The sequence below is a fragment of the Hermetia illucens genome, chromosome 5 (assembly GCF_905115235.1).
Source record: "Hermetia illucens chromosome 5, iHerIll2.2.curated.20191125, whole genome shotgun sequence".
Classification (NCBI taxonomy): domain Eukaryota; kingdom Metazoa; phylum Arthropoda; class Insecta; order Diptera; family Stratiomyidae; genus Hermetia; species Hermetia illucens.
This window is the reverse complement of record NC_051853.1, coordinates 14,302,508-14,323,163: the sequence shown is the minus strand read 5'-3', so window position 1 is coordinate 14,323,163 and position 20,656 is coordinate 14,302,508. Positions and strand designations below refer to the sequence as shown.

The 20,656-nt window shown below is 44.1% G+C and overlaps 1 protein-coding gene across 3 annotated transcripts in view; it reads left to right on the top strand.

Moving 5' to 3' along the window:
* The window catches only part of LOC119656982, a 260,103-nt gene extending 242,936 nt beyond the window's left edge, over window positions 1-17,167 (top strand). For all 3 annotated transcript variants that reach the window (XM_038063716.1, XM_038063717.1, XM_038063715.1), the window contains 3 exons: window positions 1,258-1,386; window positions 12,017-12,322; window positions 12,388-17,167. In XM_038063716.1, the coding sequence (XP_037919644.1) occupies window positions 1,258-1,386; window positions 12,017-12,322; window positions 12,388-16,509 (4,557 nt within the window). In that variant the 3' untranslated portion in view covers window positions 16,510-17,167. The remainder of the gene's footprint in view (window positions 1-1,257; window positions 1,387-12,016; window positions 12,323-12,387) is intronic.
* Window positions 17,168-20,656: the final 3,489 nt, after the last annotated feature.

Here is a 20,656-nt window from a genome sequence, read left to right as displayed (position 1 = left end):
AATTGAAGGGTCAAAACACCATCACCGAGTCAAAAACGGGGTCGCCAATTTCATTCCGAGAACATTGTTGTCACAGAATCGCTGTACCACGCTCAAATAATAACTTTTACTTATACCACGGCACCGTCTTATCGATGGAAAATCATCTTCCGTGACACGTTCTTCAGTTGTAGTTGCAATGGAAATCATGATAATGACAATAATGATTGCTCAACTCCCAACTCCGTTAACATGCTATTCATCAATTGCTGGGGGATTTGACGTCAATTGCTGGAGATGCAGTACAACCGGGAGTGTTGTTTCTATCACAATGCAAGCGTCGACTTAGTATCTTTTCTGCTAATAGAGCTAAGTTTTCCGTGGTTTCTTGTTCTTGGCTTGATCATTTGCAAGTGCCAGGTTGTCTTTGCTGTGGTTTGGGTTCAAATCTTCCAATGGTAAACCTGTTCTGTGCTGTGCAGATGGGGAATTGCGGTCATTCATGCATTCGATATATTCGATCGTACAAATTTACAACTGAAGAAAACCTGTATCTTGTATGACTTTTTCCAATAAATAATTTATGCAACCAGTTTTTTACGGGAAGTTGAGGGGGTAGTGTAGGCTAATTGGTCAAATGTATTGGGTTTGGGACAAATTGATTTGATGGAAAATGAATTATATGTTTGTGGTTTGTAGATTGTTTTTTAAATCTGTATGAGAATGTGACGAATATTTAGATATTTATATCTAATTCAAGGATGCCTAAATTCCTAAAGTAAATGTCAGGCCTTTTTTGACCCCCATGACCGACCCCTGCTTTGTTAAATTGGAGAGTCGTTGGCTGGCAATTAAAAGCTCAAACCACGCTGACCAATCAATTTTCTTAATAAAAAACTATAAAAGTCAAATTAATAATAGTTTTTCACTTTCCGAAAACAGAGATATCATAGACCCACGTTCAGTGTAAAAGTCGAACATTACTCTTAAAAACGCTGGAAAAAAATGAGACAATAAAACCATTTCGGCGCCTCCGGTTTGATTTCGGTATTAATAAGATTCGATGAGCTTTCACCTGTGGATCAAGATTCTCACATGGCGGTTCGGATGCTATCAATTAAGTAGCTCGCATGCAAGCCCATTTGTGTCCAAACAAAAAAACCACAACCTGATACTGTATTTCCTCTCTATATATAGACCCCAAAGAAATTTTCATCCCAATTAGTAATTTGCTTTCATTTTCTCACAGAATTTTTCTTTTACTTTCATTACTTTCAGATGGTCCACTACGTCTCAGCATCAGCCCTGACATCTCAAAATAATTTGGCCATCCAAAATCATCAACAATTGAGTTTTGGACAACTTTTACGATCGGCTGGAAACATGGGCGACATTCGTGATTGTCCCGTAAGTATATGATCAATCTGTATCTAAATATCTAGTAATTTTTCACGGAGCACACCTCAATGTTTAGATTAAGGTTTTCATATGACTGGTTTTTTTTCAAACTGGTTACTGGGTTGGGATATCTATAGTAAGTTGCATACACAGCGTCTACCTCCAACCATTAATGGAAACAAGAATTACAACAAGTGATTTTTCCGCGTCACGGACTTTAATAAGTCGCTGGAATAAATTGAGCCAGGCGTAGGCTGGGTTCCGAGAATAAGTAACGTGTCTTGTTACCTGTGACATATACATACGCTAAATTGTTACATTTTCGTTTCGATTTTAGAGCAATTGCGCGGTTGGACGTGTATAGTTCTTCGGTTACCGTGGTGACCTCGAAAGATTTCATGACTAAATTGGGGTTTGCCAAGAAAGAGTTGGTAATAAGGTTTACGATGTGGCTTTCTATGGTCTAGTCCTGAACATCATTAGGCTGCTTCAGATGGATGAAAAAGGGTGGGCACAGTTTATAAGATAGAGAACTATCTTAACCTACTTTTAGAGTTAGTTGAGAAAAGCCCAACCGATTTTTCTTTTTAAATGGATCGTTTTCTTCCTGCTATAGATCTCTCACATGATCTTCTTGACAGATTGTTATCAATCTATACCTTCATGCCCGTTATTTCAGAGGAGTTTGTTCTATTTTGTTTGGTACACCAAACGCCCACCCCGCCCCGCCTCCCATTCACCTAAGTTTTACTTATGCTTCCGTCTCAAAAGTTTGAGAAATGGACCGGCTTTTGTTTGACCTCCCAATAATAGAGTGTGGTGCTCTGAGGTGGCGAGAAGGACGGGGCAACCCTTTCGGCCGAGAAGAACTTCCACGTGGTGGCAATGGGAAACTCTATACTTACTTTGACTTGAAGGTTGTGATGCAGTAGCCGAATGCTCCAAGGTTTCATGAAGGTGATTAGACCCAACTCCGCATGGGGACTCATTCATCCTCCAAACTAGTCATGAGCAATTAAGCTCCTTTTCCCCGGATCCTCAATATTAAGTCAGGTATGGCTTATAAAGTTCTTCAAAAGACTTTTCAACTTTTACCCAATTTTCGAAACCTTCCAATCAATATTCCAATCCTGAGTTGCATTTGCTCTCCAAATTGGTGATCACCAAAGGTTTTCTGGTACCATGGGAACGGGGAGTTCATATGTTTCAGAATAATGCCAAGGGTATGTGTGCTCAACGCGGTTATTAGCGTTTGGCCTGCTACTTGGAGTTTCATTTGGGTTGTGGTTATGTCCAAATGTACAAGACGCCTTCGGGCCTCAAACATCGAGCGTTTGCAACTCGGGTGCTTTGCTCCTTAGTTCGATAGAGAGTTGGGTAGGTCTTACATTATTATTATTCTGTTAAGGGAAAGTCGAACTGCGTCCTTAAAGAACTATTGTGTCCCTTTTACTGGTTATAGTGTACCTATTGATCATAGTATCTCAAGCAGGCCTATAACCGTCAGAAACTTTAGTATGTTCCCTACTTCCAGATCTTCCAGCTTTGCATCTGGTATTAAGTGTTCTCCCAGATGCCTCCACCTACTTTGCACAAGTACCGGACTGTTCCAGGACGTGTATGGAAGTTTCGTCATACTCCTCACAAAGAATTCCCACTATGATTCAGAGGTTCTTTTTGGTGAGGTTTAAGCAGTCCTTTGTGCGTTTGGGTTCGTATCCCTAAATAAGCACCCTGGACTGCTCCATCCCTGGTAGGCCCACCCAGTATAGTTCCCTCAATTGTTCCTCTTCTTTCTTAGATTCATTGCCATGAAACCGTTCCGATTCCACAGAAGGGATCTGGCCCGTGTAAAGACGTCCCTGCTCCCTTCTTGGCTAGTTCATCCGCTGCCTCGTTGCCTTCCAACCCAGCATGGCCTGGAACCCAAAGTATCCAGATCTTATTGGACGAGCCGAGTGCATTCAGTCTTTCAAGACATTCTCACACCACTGGTTGGACCTAAGTGCCTTGATCGCTGCTTGGCTATCGGTGAAAATAGCGATGTTCTGCCCCCTGTAGTTCCTTTCCAGAGTAAAGGAGGCACATTTGTCTATGGCGTATATTTCCGCCGGAGAATATGCTAGTGTACCTGCCCATTGGCTCAAAGTACATTTTTTTTGGACCAATGACACCGGCACCCGCTCCCTCTGCTGTGAGGGATCCGTTAGTGTACCAAGTAATCAGTTGCTGGTTTAAGCCGTATGTGGCAGCCACGCTCTCCCAGTTTGCCTTGTTACTCCAACGTGTTTCAAACTTCTTATCGAAATGAAACCTCGTTGTCATGTTATCCCTCGGTATCAGTAATTCGGGATACCGCCTAGAAAGAATATCAATCTTCCTTCGATTTAGGCAGCTCCCCGCCTCACTCATACTACCGGCCATCCTGAATATTGATCTCCTTGCCTGCATCTGCATGTGCAGATGGAGAGGGGTTAATCCCAGAAGGTTCTCTAGGGATGCCGTTGGGCATGTCCTGATTGCCCCACTGATACACACGCAAGCCAGCCTTTGGAGCTTTTATAATTCCCTGGCTTGTGTGCTGTGTTCGGTTTTTTCTGCCCAGATTACCGCTCCATAGGTAATCATTGGCCTTACTATTGCAGTATATATCCAAAGTAGTATCTTCGGGCTGCAACCCCATTTTTTTCTGCTATGGATCTGCAAGTTATCAAAGCCCTCGTGGCTTTCCGACAAGTGTTTCCGACATGTGCTTCCAGAGTAATTTTTGGTCTAGCGTAATTCCCAAATATTTGACCTTTGTTTCTCGTTTTACCTCCATATCACGTAATGTTATGGCTCTCAGGTGATCAAGCTTACCCCTCCTAATGAATGGTACTATGGTGGCTTTGGCTGGGTTGATCCGCAGTCCTGCACCAGGCACTAGTAACCCTCAATCCAATTCTTCATATTTGCCCCTACCAATTAAAACAATGTCGTCCGCGTAACCCTGGACTTGTATTCCAGTATTTGATAACACGTCCAGGAGTTCATCCACTACCATACTCCACATCAGCGGCGATAGTACTCCACCCTGTGGACAGCCTTGAGTGGTGTTCATGATAATAGAATTTGTACCTGTTTGTACTACTGTTTGTCTGCTTTCTAGTATTTTGCCCGTCCAGAGTGCCAGGGTGTTTCCCACTCCTTTGCGGCTCAGGGCATCTTGTATCTCTGTGTGCGATGTGTTGTCGAATGCTCCTTCGATATCCAAAAATGCGCACAGTGCAATTTCTTTTGTTTCTATATCATCCCGTACTACATCTGTCAGTTTCAGTTGATCGTCCTGCTCGGTAAGCGTGTTGACACTGATGTAGGGGAATACGCTTTAGAACTTCAGTTCCAATACAGTTGTTGTCTATGACCTTCTCCACCGTTGTGAGTACGAACGATGTTAGACAAATTGGTCTGAAAGATTTAGGAGGAAAAGGATCCTTTTTACCCACTTTCGGAATAAAAACCACTTTTGCCTGTCTCCATGCCCTTAGTATGCCTGTGCTATGCTTCTCCTTACTACCCTCAGAAGAGTCTCTAAGATAATTCTTAGGCCTCTCTGGATTAGTGCTGGGAAAATGCCATCTACTTCTTGAGATTTCAGTGGTTTAAAAGTGCCCTTGACCTCACCAGCATAGCTAATGGCGGGCTACCTGAGTCCTGCTTTCACTCCTGACCTGCCCGGGTTTTCTCCCCCCCTTGGGTTCAGATTTGGATTTTTTGGGAGCATTGCCTTCATGAGGGCTGACTCTGCTGCTTCCCGCTTTCTTGGCTCCAGTAAAGATGGCTTAGGTCTGTCCTGAGCCTCCTTAAGGGCCTCTTCTGGTTTCAGGCTTTCCTTCAGATAGCGCAGGTACCATTTAACACCGGCGCCACTGAGACCTGTCTCCTTCCTGACGTCTGTTATATTTATCTCAGATGTGCTTTTGCTGGTACTTGCTCTTTGAGCGTTCGTTAGCTGTTGTCCACGTAGTATACCAATGTTAACCTTGGATCCACTGCTTGACACCCCAACTTCTCCCTTCTTGGGTGTAATCATCTGGCATTCAGTAATTCGGAGATGTGCCTCCGCCTGATTAACCATATTTTTTTGTATTACATACACCAGTATTGAATTCTGAGCCATGCCAGTGGTCACAAAATCAGTCCGTATCTTAAGACGAACTTGGGGTTAGATCTAGGTGTTAAAAACTCATCAAAAATTCAATTTTTCGGTTAGGTATTAGGTTGTCCTGTTACTGGTAGCGAATTCTTCCCTAGGGTGTAGGAGACTTGTCCTTTTAAGTTTTCAAAACGTTAGCTTTATGTCAAGAAGTTGTGTTCAGAGTTGTTCTGTTTTTATTGAATTTTTTCACCGAATCCAGACAAATCCGTCCCCTCGGCCTTGGACAAGAACCCTAAGGAGGGCATATGGCAGCGGTACCTGATATGTGAGGGTGCCATGCAACTGGGTCCTTGTTTCGGTACTGCTCACTGATGAGTACTAAATCAGGTTTGGTCTCCGCAGAGAACTACGCTAACAACTCGTAAGCGGTTGTATTCCAGTGCATATTGATTTGCAGGATGCGAATCATATTGACCGCGTCCTAGCTCTTTCCAGTTCTGCTCTGCAGACTGGACATCGCCCCGAGCCCGCAGTGTGCGCAACGTTCTCAAAAGACGCGCCACGATCCTAGCATAGATCGCAGGTTTCCTTTTCATTGCAGGTATTCGCTTCATGGTCTGACTGACCGCATTTACGGCATGTTGCCCGTTTGTCAGGTCCCCCACAGGTTGCAGAAGTGTGCCCGTAAGCTAACATCTGTAACATGTAGTTGGGGTGGCTTGGATTCGTATCCTACACGCTACCCAGCCAATTCTCATTTTCCCCGCTGCTTGGAAGCTTCCTCGCACATTATAATACTAATCGTTGGCGCAACAATCCATATTGGATCAGGGCCTTGAAGTGTGTTAGAGCACTTCATTCAAGACCGTAACGGTACACTAGGAGGCAATGTGGTCAGCATTGCGCTCGCACATTGCTCGGCAATTTTCAGCACAGCGAGTTTTTGGCCCCGCTAGTTCGTAGAGGTCATACAAATCTGGACATTGGTTACCTCCGGAAATTCGGGTTTGATGGTCTCTTCTGCCTCGTTCTTTTCTGTGAGGCACTCAAGGTCTCTGATTTCCAGAGAACACGTGGGTTCCAGGTTGGAAACCATAGCTTTCTCCCCCAGAAGCCCTTTGACTGTTGTTTGACCCTTTCTGCCTTTAGTTAGAGCTGGTAATATAAAGTTTACGATGGAGTTTTCTACGATCTATTCCTGAACGTTATTAGACTGTTTCAGATGGATGAAAAAGTGTGGGTACAGTTTATAAGATAGAAAACTATCTTAACCTACTTTTAGAGTTAGTTGAGGAAAGCCCAACCGATTTGTTCTGAATGGACTTTTGTTTTCTACTAAAGATAGAAGTACATCTACCACATGATCTAGGTAACAATCTAAGTTAGAGGAGAGACCCTTTTCACCCACGCTTTCGCCCCAAAAATTTGATAAATGGACCAAAGCTTTTGTTTGAGCTGCCAATAACAGAGCCTTTGTCTTTTTTCTTCTGGTCCCAAATTACTTCAATTGCAAAACATTCAACCTCATTACACTCAGTAAATGCATTGCATTCATTAATCGATTTCAAACTTTGGACAATAATCGCCTTCTAAAAGCGCATTTCCAGCGGACAGGTCTTTGTTACTCCGTCGAAATTACCCAACAATATTTAACTTCTTTGTACTCGAAAATTGGTGGCAAACATTGAGGGGTTCAGGTCTCATCTAGCAGATCACATTAATTTTAACCCAACAATAACTACCCGACATTTTCCATTAAATATTCACGAAACGACAGTAACCAGCGTAGATACATTCACTTTACTGGTTGTGCCATGATACAGGGGCTCCGATGTTTGCTGATCGAAGTAGCTGAGTGACACACTTCTCTGGCTTTATTGGAATATCTACGAAAGCCACTCTAGATGAAAACTCGTTTGACTAGCCTTGAATTTCGTACAAACTGACTTTTTAATGCTATGAAATTAATAAATAATGTGAAGTTTCTTAGATACATTCCATGTGCTAAAGAGATGCATACTGTCATGGTGGAATGTAGTTCAAATGAATATTAATGGCGTTTTATGAGAGGTTTTAGATTAATTGAACCTACATATTTTTTGGAGAAATATTCATTGATAATGGCTTGAAAGTATGACATCTTAGTTTTTGTGAAATAATAATTTACAAGAAAAAGATGTAACATCTAAATCTATATCTAAAGATGGGATTGATGGGGGTCTAAAATTTAGAGTGCCCCTGTACCGTATAATGATTAGTAAAATTCGCGAGGGGGAAAAGCAACGTGATCCAAAAACTATCCCAATTTGTTTATTGTGATCACGAGGGTAGATCCATCTAAATGCAGCTTCATTAAAGTTTTTGTCGACACGCGCTTGTCTAGTGCTTCATAATAGGAATGACAAGGTTTTCGCAGCCAATAGCCTCCCTTGTGGAGTTTAGAGTATCTTTTTATGTTTTGTTTTTTTTTGTTCGTACAAGGAGGTGGAAAATCTCCGTCTGCCCCAGCTACCCGTCACAAACACCGGCGCACTCGTCCTTCTCCTACTTTTGGTTTTCCTTCTTCTTTGCTCCTTCAGCAACTCCTGTATTTTCACCCGCAACTAGTTCAGTTTTCCGGCCTCATGCTCTTGCCCAGCACTTGGTTTAGGCTCCATTACAAATCTTGAGCAGTGAAACATCACATGCTCTGGATCCTCCGGTATGCCACCGCATCTAGGAAAACTCCGAGAATCATCCAACCCAAAGGGGTGCCAATACTGTCTGCAGAAACCATCATGTCCTGCAGGAACTGGGTAATGTAGTAGTTGGTCTCCCTATGTTTTGGCTCACCTCAATGTTGGGAATGAGCCTGTGTGTCCCGCCGACCCTTCGTAGGTTCATTCCATCCGCGTTGCCAGAAATCATGCGACTCTGACCTTGTTGCATTTCTACGATCTGTGTGCCCCTCCCCGCCTCTGAGAGTTTGCAAGCGCCTCAGCCCACACAGGTGAGGAGTAAAGCAGGATGGAACGCACCACTGCGGCTAGAAGTAAGCTGTGTCCACCAATATTCGGCAACATTTTTGCAAGTGCCGCGGTCGCGCTGGCTGCCTTTTGGCATGCATATATTAGGTGTTCCCTAAAGCTCAATTTGGTGTCAATTATCATCCCCAGGCAATTGATAGCTGGCTTTGATACTGCCACCGACTTTCACTTTCACAGTGTTATTTTTCCTGCGGTTTCTTATTAAGACTGCTTCCGTTTTCGCGTCCACCAAGGTCAGCGCAGCTTTTTCTAGCTAGGCCTTTACCGCTCTTACTGTTTGCGTCGCGTAGACTTCCGCATCTTCTGGGTGTTTTGCTGTAATAACACATCCGCCGAGCGTTACCTTATCCACGCGAAGGGACGCGCCTGATGGGAGATTTGGTAACTCCACATAGAAGTTTAAGGTATCTATACAGATTCCTTTTGGGATTATTGGTTTTTTCTACTTAATTTTCAATGGGACTCGTCTTCAGTTTTATTATTAATAATAATAATAATCATTGGCACAACAATCCATATTGGATCAGGGCCTTGATGTGTGTTAGCGCACTTCGTTCAAGACAGTACAGCACACTGCAGGAGGCAATGTGGTCAGCATTGAGCTCGTCCGAGATTATTACCCTCCGGTACTCATTCGCAGCTGAGTCGACTGCTATCCGATATGAAATTATGATACAAATCTCCAGTGAGATTCGAACCGCGACCTTCTATACGACAGCCTTGTGCTCTAACCACACAGCTATCCGGACAGTTTTATTATTATTACCATTAATATTGGGCCAGTTACGAGGCTGCAGCTTTACTGTCGCACAAAGGTGAACAGAAACATCTTTGACCAAGCGGGATTCGAACCTGGTGCAACGAAATTGAAAGGTTGATCCTCATTCAATCCAAGCATTGTGCCGCCAACGGGTCGTGGAGTTAACCGCATCCTAATCCTATTCACGTCCTACCATTTTCGGCACCAAATTTTCTGGTACCAGTACCTCTTCCTCTAGACTCCTCGCTCTTCACCCGTGAGAAACTGAGTGAGATCATAAGACAGTCGTTTTTCAACACTCCTTGATGGTAGGGATGAGCCTGTGAGTCCACCGACCATTTCCCGAATGTTCCCCTCGTTCTTGCCATCTATTTATAGATCTCTCCCTCTCAGCGTTTTTCGTCTGCCTTAAGGGAAAAATTGACTTCGCGTGGTATATGTTCGCTATCTCATCTGCCAAGATGTCAATTGGCATCATTCCCGAGATGACGAATGCTGCATCATCTGAGACGCAGAGGGCAGCCTTAAGGGTGTGCTCAGTTTGTTAACGTTAATTGAAATCCACGACGTTTTCCTTCAAACTGGGGTCGCATAGAGCAAGATTGAAGTCACCGTCTTGGCTACAAGCAACCTAGAAGTAAAACTTGGTCCTCCCACGTTCGGCACCATCCTTGCCAGGGTTGATGATAATGATATGATTTCCGATTCTAATACAGACGTAATTTCTCTTCTGGCGCTGGGCGATGAGGATCGCTTCCGTTTTTTCCTCCTTAAGTGTTAGACCAGAGCTCTCTAGCCAACTTTTAACAGTACTGACTACCTCGCCTGAGTATAATTCAGTATCTTCGAGATGCTTTGCAAAAACGGCATGTACATGATGTTTCACAGTAGTGGACCAAGTAAGGAGCCCTGTGAGACACCCGTGGAGGATGTTTCACCTGGAGGTTTACCAGATTTAGGCAAAAGTACCATCTTCCGCCACTTCTATACCGCTGAAAATATCCCCTCGGACATGCACGCTTCAGTCTGGATTTCACAGCAAAGTTGAGGGGCCTTATTCGGTACTCCGTCCAGGCCTGGCGCTTTATTGTCTCCTAATCTACCGCAAATCCCCAGCATTTCTCCTCTGGTGACTGGCGGAATTGACGTCACATTCAGAGATCTTTGAAATGTGTCAGTGCTCTTCTCTTGTTGGGGAAATAACGCCTGGATGATTTTCAGCAAGAGGATAGACATGTGATCTGTGGAGATGAACGGCCTCTGAACCGTCCCATCACGATTCTATAAGCACGCCCCCAGGATGAACTCAAAACCTTTATACACGAAGCATCCAGGTTCCGGTGTTCCGCCTTTATACAAGCAGAAACCATCGGGGGATTCTGTAGCATTTTAGCCACTAAAACCACTTATCTTAACTCGCTATGCCCGACGGAGCTAGCTATAGATATTATTTATAAGTATTTGCTTCGGATCCTCATATTTGGTTAGGCCTGTACGTCCGTCTACCTATCACACGCACTTTTCTCAGAAATGGTGACATTTACTCATTGACACGAAATTCGGTCGAAACTTTGGAACACTTGTAGTGAAATACATTGAACTTAGGGTCGCTTGGGGTCCCCATAGATGCAAAAGAGGGGTGCAATTTTTTTTCACCAAACATAGACTTGTGATATAAAATAAAAGGTCTCTTTTAGCACTTTTAGAAATAGGTCTTGGTTTTGACATTGGTTTTAAAGGGCAAGGGGGGAGTGCGGGAGTTCGGCTATTTCAAGGACCGATTCTCAGAAACTACCCTACCAATGGCTTAATGAATGGATCGAGTCGAAAGAACCGGATTTTTCTCTTCGAGAAATCCGTTTACTATCTGAAAGATGGAGAGAAAGTTTTCGCTTTCGAGACTCCAGTTCCTCCCGACAACTTTCCTAATCGAGAAAAACGAAGCAGCTTGTTTGTGATAGTACCACTTTCCTGAGAGAATTTAATTTTATTCAAAAACCCAGCAGATTCTTGAAGTATTCCTATCACCTTCCACAGCCTCACAGCCCCTGTCCAGCCGTCCTGTCATTGGCTTGGTATTTGGGAATGATCGTGGCTAAATGCTAGGCACAAATTTATCTCAGCGTGGTTGCTTCCACTAAATTCGTCATCTTGACACAGGCTCTTAGTCCTGTGGACCTTTCATCCTATGAGATCATAACCCCTTTTACTGAGTCAATACCACACATTTTGTTAGACCCAAACGATAGCTTTTGTACCAAAAAGATATAAGAGTAGTTCTACAACTTATTCTAGCTTTGCCAGGGAATACGGAGCTCCTTTGGCATGCTGTAGGTCGATTTGATCAACCTTTATGTCTTCGACATGAGGATGACCCCAATTGTGATGAAAAATAGAAAAGTAAGTTGAGGGCAGTATAAATTCGATTGGGGTCACCAAGTTTCCCTCATACTCTACCGCTAAAGGCTCTGTCATTTTATACTTGATTCGTTTGAAAAATTCCGCAGTGCCCATATCCTCATTCAGAAGGCATCCAATACGGATTGTTCACTTTCATTGGAGGGCATCGAAGCAGGACCGTATTTATTCGATAAACACGCAAAGTTTATTTATCCTGCCTCAATTCTTCGATAAATATTTTACTTCACATGCGCCTTTTTTCACTTCCACCGAGGTTCTACTATTGTCAATAACAGTCTGATTTTTACTTTTCAGAACTCTTGTGGAGCAAAAATAGGGATCTGTCGAGCACTTCTCAACCGTCCAGATGTGGTGTCTATTGGTATAGTCTGGGATTCAGAACGTCCAGCAGCCGAACAGGTTCATGCAGTTCTCAAAGCTGTTGGAACATCTCTAAAACTCTGCGACGTCTTCCATCAAGTTTCTGATCAAAGATGGGCTCAAACTGTAGAACACGAACTAGTTGGAGTAGTATCGTATTACGGGAAACATTACACCACTTTCTTCTTCCATACTAAATTGAAAGTATGGGTTTATTTCGATGATGCCAACGTTAAAGAGGTAATGATGAAGTTTCCTTGTTTTGTGTTTCAAAATATTCTAAAAAATTTTTTTGAACATTTCAGGTTGGCCCAAACTGGGAAGGAGTAGTCGAAAAATGCAGCCGTGGTCGATATCAACCATTGCTCCTTTTGTATGCAGTCCCGCAACCTCCAGCTGGTGGTGGTGTCCAAACGCAGCACATTCAAGAAACTGTAACTGAAACAATTCCTCCTGTCCGGCGTGCAGTGACTCCGAGCCCGGAAAAACCTCCAATTGGATCGACGAGAAGGGCCATAACTCCCACTCCTATTCGGGGTCCTTGCGATTATCAAAATCTTAGTGTTATTCAGAGTAAAATATTTCCAGCCAATGGCGATCAAGCGAACTATATTCGACGAAAAACTGTTGAGAATATCATCAACGCTCAGTATCAAAACCTGAGTACAATCCAGGATAAGATCTTCTACAATGGGGAGGGAAATGATGAGAAAGATGGTGCTTTGAATCGAAAATCTGTAGAAAATGGAAGCAACCCTCAGATGGCGCGGAAACAACAGTTGACTTTGCACAGAAGTCTTAGTGCTGAGTCTGCAGCTATGGGATCGGGAAATTCGTCACCTCCTAGCAGCGATGGGATTTCTATTCCGGACCATTTGAACCAACCTAGGAGGAGGGACTCCGGGAACTGGAGTGGGGATCGCAATAGCGCTAGCTCTGCATCTTCAACCACTCTCGATAACCCTTACCTATACATGGTTGGCAAACGTAACGGAGTTCCACAGAGCCCAACTAGAAATGGGAGTCATCCTTATGATCCAGGCTATGATTCCTTCTCGTTGTCATCGACAGACTCTTACCCTCCAAAACAACATAATCAACAGCTCGCGAAAATTCCAGAATCTGTGGTGCTCACTGGAGATTGTGAACGATTATGTCAAGAGGCTGATCAACTTTTAGAGAAATCCAGGATGACTGAGGAAGTGCATGATCTGGAGACAGCTTTGGTTCTATGCAATGCCGCTGCAGGAAAAGCTCGCGCCGCAATGGATGCACCCTACAGCAATCCGCATACAATGACGTTCGCACGAATGAAACATAATACTTGCATCATGAGGGCAAGAAGCCTTCATCGCAGAATCCTGGTGGAGAAAGGAACTGATGTGGATCCAGGTTATATTTCTGAAATACGGCACACTCGTGAAGGAAGTAACAGCAGCGTCAAGCACAATCGACAGAACAGTAAGGATAAAACGTTGGACAAACCTGTTACGAAAAATATTGAAATATACGCCACTCTTCCGAAAAAGAAGGGAAACCTTAAACCCATGGAAGATGACAATATCATTGAGTATGAAACTAAGCCAGAACGGGAGAGTCGCAGCATTTTCAACAGAGGCAAACGGGATGATAAGGAAAAACGAAGCAGAAGTGAAGATCGCAATAAGATTTCACGAGAGCTGACAGTCGCTGAACCTCTTCTGGCTAATGCCAAGGATACTTTGAAGAAACACAAAGAGGACAAGGATGAGAAGAAAGAGAAGGAGAAATCAGGGAAGAAGCAGCACAAGATAAGACGGAAGCTGCTAATGGGAGGACTTATTCGTAGGAAAAATCGTTCCATGCCGGATTTAACTGAAGGGAACGCAGCGGAGAAGCCTAAGGAGCAACCAGTCCCCGCGGTGTCAGTTGATGACAGTGCAGTCGGGGTCGGTGACATGAAAAATAGCATGAGCGGATATTTATCTGAAGGACATTTAGAGTACAGAGAATCTAACACAAATCCAAATCTGGAGCGAAGCCGCTTAATGAGAAAGAGCTTCCATGGAAGCGGAAAGCAATTGGCTGTTATGGCAAAAGTGCCACCACCTCCTCCACTGCGCACCAGCTCAGCGCTCACGCAACAACACCTTCAACAGCAGCAGGAGGCTCTATTTCCACAGCAACCATTCCATCAGGCTAACTTATCTAATATTTCTACAATGAGCTCAAACACCAGCATAAGTGAGGATTCGTGCCAAACCATTATCACGACCTGTGCTCAAGTCCACCAGGAGCAGAGTCCAGTGAAGCCTGATCGCTTTGTTAACGTCAATGGCCCTGGAAGCTTCAACGATGGAGTTGATGAAGTGGATTCCAGATATGACTCTAATTTGGAACTTCCACCGTACCCTAGCCCGCCTTCATCATGCAGCCATTCACGGCAGGCAAGTGAAGATTTTCCACCGCCACCGCCATCAATTGATCTGGAACCTTTGAATGAGCAAATCAATCAAATCCAAGCATTAGAAGCGAATCGGTCGAAAATGGCAAACAATATGGAAGGTACCACGAGTATTTTAGCTCAGCTTCAACAACGGCAACAGTTTGCGAAAATGCAACAAAATCAACAGCAGCTGACAAGCTCAAATGAGTCCTGGCTTAAGGAATTGCAGAATCGTCAATTTGATCTCAGAAATAAAAAGCAAGAGGATGCAAGCAAAGCAGTCGGGAATGGAGGAAGTGTGCGGGATATCGCTAGTCGATTCGAAAGCACCAAGCCTGTGGTTAGTCCTATCCAGCAAGCGTATATCTCACAGGACACCCTGAGTAAACCACAAATCCGCACTACAATGAGTGGACTTCCAAGTGCAGCTTCTCAGAAATCCCAGCCACAAGATGTCGATGAAGTGGATTGTCCCATTCGGAAATATCCACAACAACCGCAACTTCCTTGCCAACAACAAGCGCAGGTCCTGGGCAAACCCCGATATGATATCGCCGAGAGTCAAATAGCAGAAGAATTGCGAGAAGTTGAAATGCTTAATGCAGTTGTTCAGCAAACTTTGAATAATTCCAATGGGAAACGTACGAAAAAGAAAAGTGTTTCGTTCTGCGATCAAGTGATTCTTGTGGCAACAGCGGATGAGGAAGAAGACGATGGTTTCATTCCTAATCCAATTCTGGAACGAGTCCTTCGAACAGCAGCTGTTGGTGAAGGTGACCGTAAAATCAGTGCACCTCAGTTCACACAACAGCAACAGCAGAACGTTTTACGGTTACAGAGTGAAGCGACTCCCAGAAATACAGGACCTCAGAATCCTTTAGCACAGGCTCAGCTCCCGCAAAATCCTCTGGCGCAGAATCCGCTTGCTCAGAGCTCAATGCCGCAGAACCCATTGGCGCAGAAACAACCTCTCGCTGCTGAAATGCAACGATATCTCCAATACAGGCAACAACAGCAACAACAACAGCAACAGCAGCAACAAATCAACTATCAGCAATACTCTCAGCAATCACCCTCTTCTCAACCTCAACAGCAATATCAGGACTTCGGACCTCAGTATCCAAACCAAATTCGTTCACAGATCTACACACCCGTGCAGGACATTTTTAAAGTACAAAATGTGCCAGGAGCATCGAATAGTGGAGTCACAACTGGTGGCGGAATGAACAGTACTAACAACGCTAACAACCATGTTTCTAATCTGCATCAACAGCAATATCCGCCACCAAGAACAAGCATGAATGGGCTCGCAGGTGTTGCGAATGGCCAACATCTGCAGATGAATCATCAGCAACAACAGGAGAATGGATTGGTTGGACAGCAACATCAACAGCAGGTTCCGATGCAGGCACAAACCTATTACACGGCCAACCGGGCGCAAATGCCACTTTCCAATCAGAGCTACTTGGTGTCGAGGCAAATGGTCCAGAAGCATCAACAACTGCAGCAGCAGAACCAGCAGCAGAATATGTTCCCAATGCCAAATGGGTACAACATCCAGAACGGGTATCCATATCCAGGTGAGGACAAAGCAGCAACCCTGCCCACGTCGTCACCATATCAACGGGTTCCCATGCCTCATGGCTTCAGCAACACTCTGGATCAGGCACCTAAAGCCCAACAACCCCAATACAACTCGTCGCCATATTACCCACCCCCCATGAAAGCTCCCGGACAAAAGAAAGTGAGCTTCGAGCCCGGTACAAAAGGGGATAGCCAGTGCTCTACACCGACCCCGCTGCAGCAACCAAACGACAAACTGGACCCTAATGGCACGATAAACGTAACAGCGATCCCCACCCGCGTCTACAACAACGCCATTGTTAAGGCTTCTGCCAAAGCTGTCGAGTGCAATCTATGCCGGAAAAGGCATGTTATAGCCCCCGCCATCTACTGCACCAACTGCGAGTACTATCTCTCGATGTTGAACAATCGGAGATAGCTTGGCTAGGGAGGCTTCCTCCTGAACATTGATCCATGATTTGCCGTGAAGGAGCGCAAGGTTGCAGGATGACCCTCGCGCGGACCTCGACAGCAAATCGTCTCTTCAAATAAGGTGCCAAAACTGTATATTATTCAGACAATCTTCTCAATTCCCTCCATTGGTTGTCCATCGCGGTAGATGGACAACCCCCAGACAATAATATGCTAGCGACTATGTTCAAATCGATTTTCATCCCTAAGACACTATCCTAGACAGTAGAAATTAGGTTAGACCTACGGTAAGTATTCTCATCTATTCTTCCACGGATCTGCTGAGTATCCGAAGCTACATTTTGTTGTATTTTATTCTTAAACAAACTAAAAATATTGTGATATTTACAATATTCAAAATAATGCAGTTTATATTGCAGCCTTTCATGCATTTTCTACTCCTCCTACTTTTTATTGTTTTTTTTACGTAGGTTAAGTCTGAACGTTCTCCACGAATGTCCATACAAATATTATTTTTCCGATATTTTCAGAGATTCGGACTTTATAATGTTTTTCCAGAAAAAAAGATAAACATGAATAGCATCAAAAAATAAAACAGATGACATATCGTACTTTTAACAGAATACAAAATAAAGATTACTTTTTCATTTCAGATAAAAAAAAAATGTGTTTTATTTCTACTTCGGTTTATGCGTTTTTCAACCCCTTCATTTAGTAGTTTGGTTTAATGGGGAGAGCCACAGCTCCAATCACGCAGACCTTTTGTTAGGCCCGTTGTACTATCCCCAGAGATCGCCTATTCTCTCTCTCTCTCTTATGAAGGTAAATTCGTCTGGGCTTTGAGGTGGCCGGACAGCTCCATATGCATCCTTTCAATTTCACCCCTTTAGAGTAGACTTGACAATGGAGGGCGAATTGCTAGAAGCTGGCTCTGGCTCCACCATTGTAGATCTAGACCCATGTCTGTTAGTTTTTTCATTACCAGCAATGTTCGAGTGCCCTGGCATCAACGTCAGGAATGTTTCCTTCAGTCGGCCAAGTTTCAGCTGCACATGGTGGCAACTTCACACCAACTGGTGCTGCCTAACTGAGGGAACAGACTTGTAGCGAATGGGCCGCCAATCTGTAGTGACTTAATAACTGTGTATTTATTATATTTGGGAGAGTCGCTCCGACTACTACGACGTGTTACACTGAACTGATTTACATTTCATCATAATAGAGAGAATGTGTTTACATGCTTGCTAGATGTTGATTGCAACGCTCATGGCGGTTAATCGCTGAAGATCGGATCGTTACAATACCCCCCCTGAGTATTTTGATTCGGTTTAATTTTTCTCGAATATACTTTTGTGATGTGAGCCGATCGTGGGTTGATTGGCTTCCAAGTACCAATAAGGGATGCTGGCATCAGTTGTGACAATGATATGAACTGCCGTTTAACCGGCTGGCTGACGTTTAAACCAGCTGATGATGTGGCAAATGAAACTCTTTTCCTAGGCTTCGTAATAGGATCGATAGGATTCGAAGAACTTCTCTCCGGTTGGCTTTGTGATGCTGATGATGTCGTGAACGATTTGTTAGACTTGGAAATCAGAAAGGGTGGTTTGAGTCTGTCTGACGACACATCAACCAGTCTTCCGTTAACATCGATGCGAAATACGGTTTGGCTTGATTTGTTCTACGATCCAATGCGGACCGGTATAAGGTTGGGGGTCTGTGTGTGTTTGAGGTGGGGGAGAGGTAAAACCTCTGGGCACTCAGACCTTAGTAGTCCATTGTACTCGCTTCCCCCGTCTAACGAAATAGCCCGAATTCGTTTATGTATTGCAGGATTTCCGTTAGTGGATGTGATGCTACCCGCTGCAGTTGGACTAAATCAGCATCAAAAATCTGATGTCTGATACGCCCATAAGCGGGGCACTCACATAGAAAATGTTCCGTGGATTCCGCTTCCTCATTACAGGAAGAACACGTATCACTTTGGATAATTTCTATTCTGAACATATGCCCAGCTAATGAATTATGGTCAGTCAGAATTCCCACAGTATTTTCGCAAGTCTTCCCGCTTTTCGACAGGATTAACTTTGCAGTATGTTTGTTTGACTCTGACAGGAAGAGTTTGGTCTGTCTAGCAGCATTAAGGCTTCGCCACCTGTCATTATGGGAAGCTTGTTCCCAGTTTTTGATAGCAGCATTAGCCAATGCTACCGACATCCCAATTGTTGGTCCCGATCCGGCCATGGGGAAAGTTGAAGCCTCTTTTGCTAAAACATCCGAGATTTCATTTCCCTCTACACCACAATGACCAGGTACCCAGAGTAAACCGACCGTATTAAATCTAGAAACAGAATTCAATTGGTTTCTACATTCCTGAACGATTTGTGAAGTGATTAAAGTACTACTCAACGCCCTCAATGCAGCTTGACTATCGCTACAGATTGCGATGCGCCTGCCCTTCAAACGCTCGTCAATCATCACAGCCCATAACCTGTGAGAGCTCATTTCATTTTTACCTCTACATGTTTGTTCCAAAGAAGCTTTTTGTCTAGGATAACTCCCAGATATTTCACTTCCTCGGAGGTTGAAGGGTTGTACCCCTCATCTCTGGAAGGCAAAGGTCATTCAGTTTCCTCCTTTTTGTAAATAATACCATTGTGGTTTTATTTAGATTTACTGAAAGGCCATGCCTGAGACACCTACTGTCAATCAAATCAACGGCGCCTTGTGTATTTCTACACAAAATTCCGAGATCTCGACCAAAAGCTAGCACAGCCACGTCATCCACATAAGCTTGAACGTGTATTGGCAGATTTTGCACTTCGCATGGTAGCGAATTGATCAGCATACTCCACAGAAGTGGCGATAGCGCACTTCCTTAAGGGCAGCCTTTCGTCGCTTCGGTTGTTAAGTAGCGATCAACACCCACTTCAGCACGCAACAATCTCGGCGTTAGCATAGCGTGGATCGACGGCATCACAGAGCTTTTGGAAAGGGGCACAGTAAAAAGCCCTTTCAATGTCCACGAACACCCCCATCACGTACCCACCCTCCAAAGTTGCGTCCTCTATCTTTGAAACCAAAGAATGAAGAGCAGACTCACAGGACTTTCCACGTGGATAAGCATGTTGGTTTTCATTTAAGGTTGCGACTTTAGCGCCTTCTCGCGAATGTGATGCTCAACCAGTCTCTCCAGACATTTCAGATAAAAATATGTTATCTTTCCCAGGCTTTGGTATGAAGACTACCTTCACCTTCTGCCAAAAGGAAGGCACGTAGCCCAGAGCAAGACATCCTCGAAAAATATTTCTTAGAAGTTGCTCTAAGTGCGATATACCCTCCTTGAGCATCGTTGGGTAGATGCCATCCATTCCAGGTGCTTAGAAGTATTCAAATGATAGTATAGCAGCTCTCGCTTTTCCATTGGTCACAACCGCCCTCGCAGTATCCCAATTTCGCTTACAACACTTTCGTGCTGAAGGGTTTGCAGAAACCACCAATTCTCTTCTTCCCACTTCTGAGACCTGTTCTCCCGGGTGGTGTACTTCCAAGAGAGCCTGTATGGACTCTTCCCTGGGGTTCGTGAAATTACCATCCGGTTTTCAAAGAGAATCCAACTTAGCTGATTCATCCTCTGTATAACCTGGAAGTCTCCCTTTCCCCTTCCAGTTCCTCACAGTATACTCTAAAAGAGTCTCGTTTCGAACGTTTTACGAGCCTCTTATATTCACGCTGTGAGTTCCGGAAGTTTAACCAGTTTTCATCTTTATTGCTTTTGCAAGCACAATTTAGAAGACGTCTGGTTGATTTCCTGAGTCTCTGCAGTTCTCGTGTTAAAATTAACCCATGGCTCTCGAACCAGAAATATATAAGGACAGTCCTGCAACTTTGCCAGCTTTGCCGCCAGTAGATAGGAAGAAGCTTTGGAATGCTGAAGGTTGATTTTACTAACTTTCATGTTTGTAGCCACAAGTGCAGTCTAATATGAAAACCGCCGCTAACCGAAAAGTCTGCTGCGTTTAGTGTGGATCTCACTGGGGTTACCAGCCTGTCCTCACCTTCCACCGAAAGTTCCGCTTTCTTGCGTCCGATTTCTCTGGAGATCGCCACACTTGGTGGTGTAGCAACTTCCATGTCCTTATTCCCCAGAAACT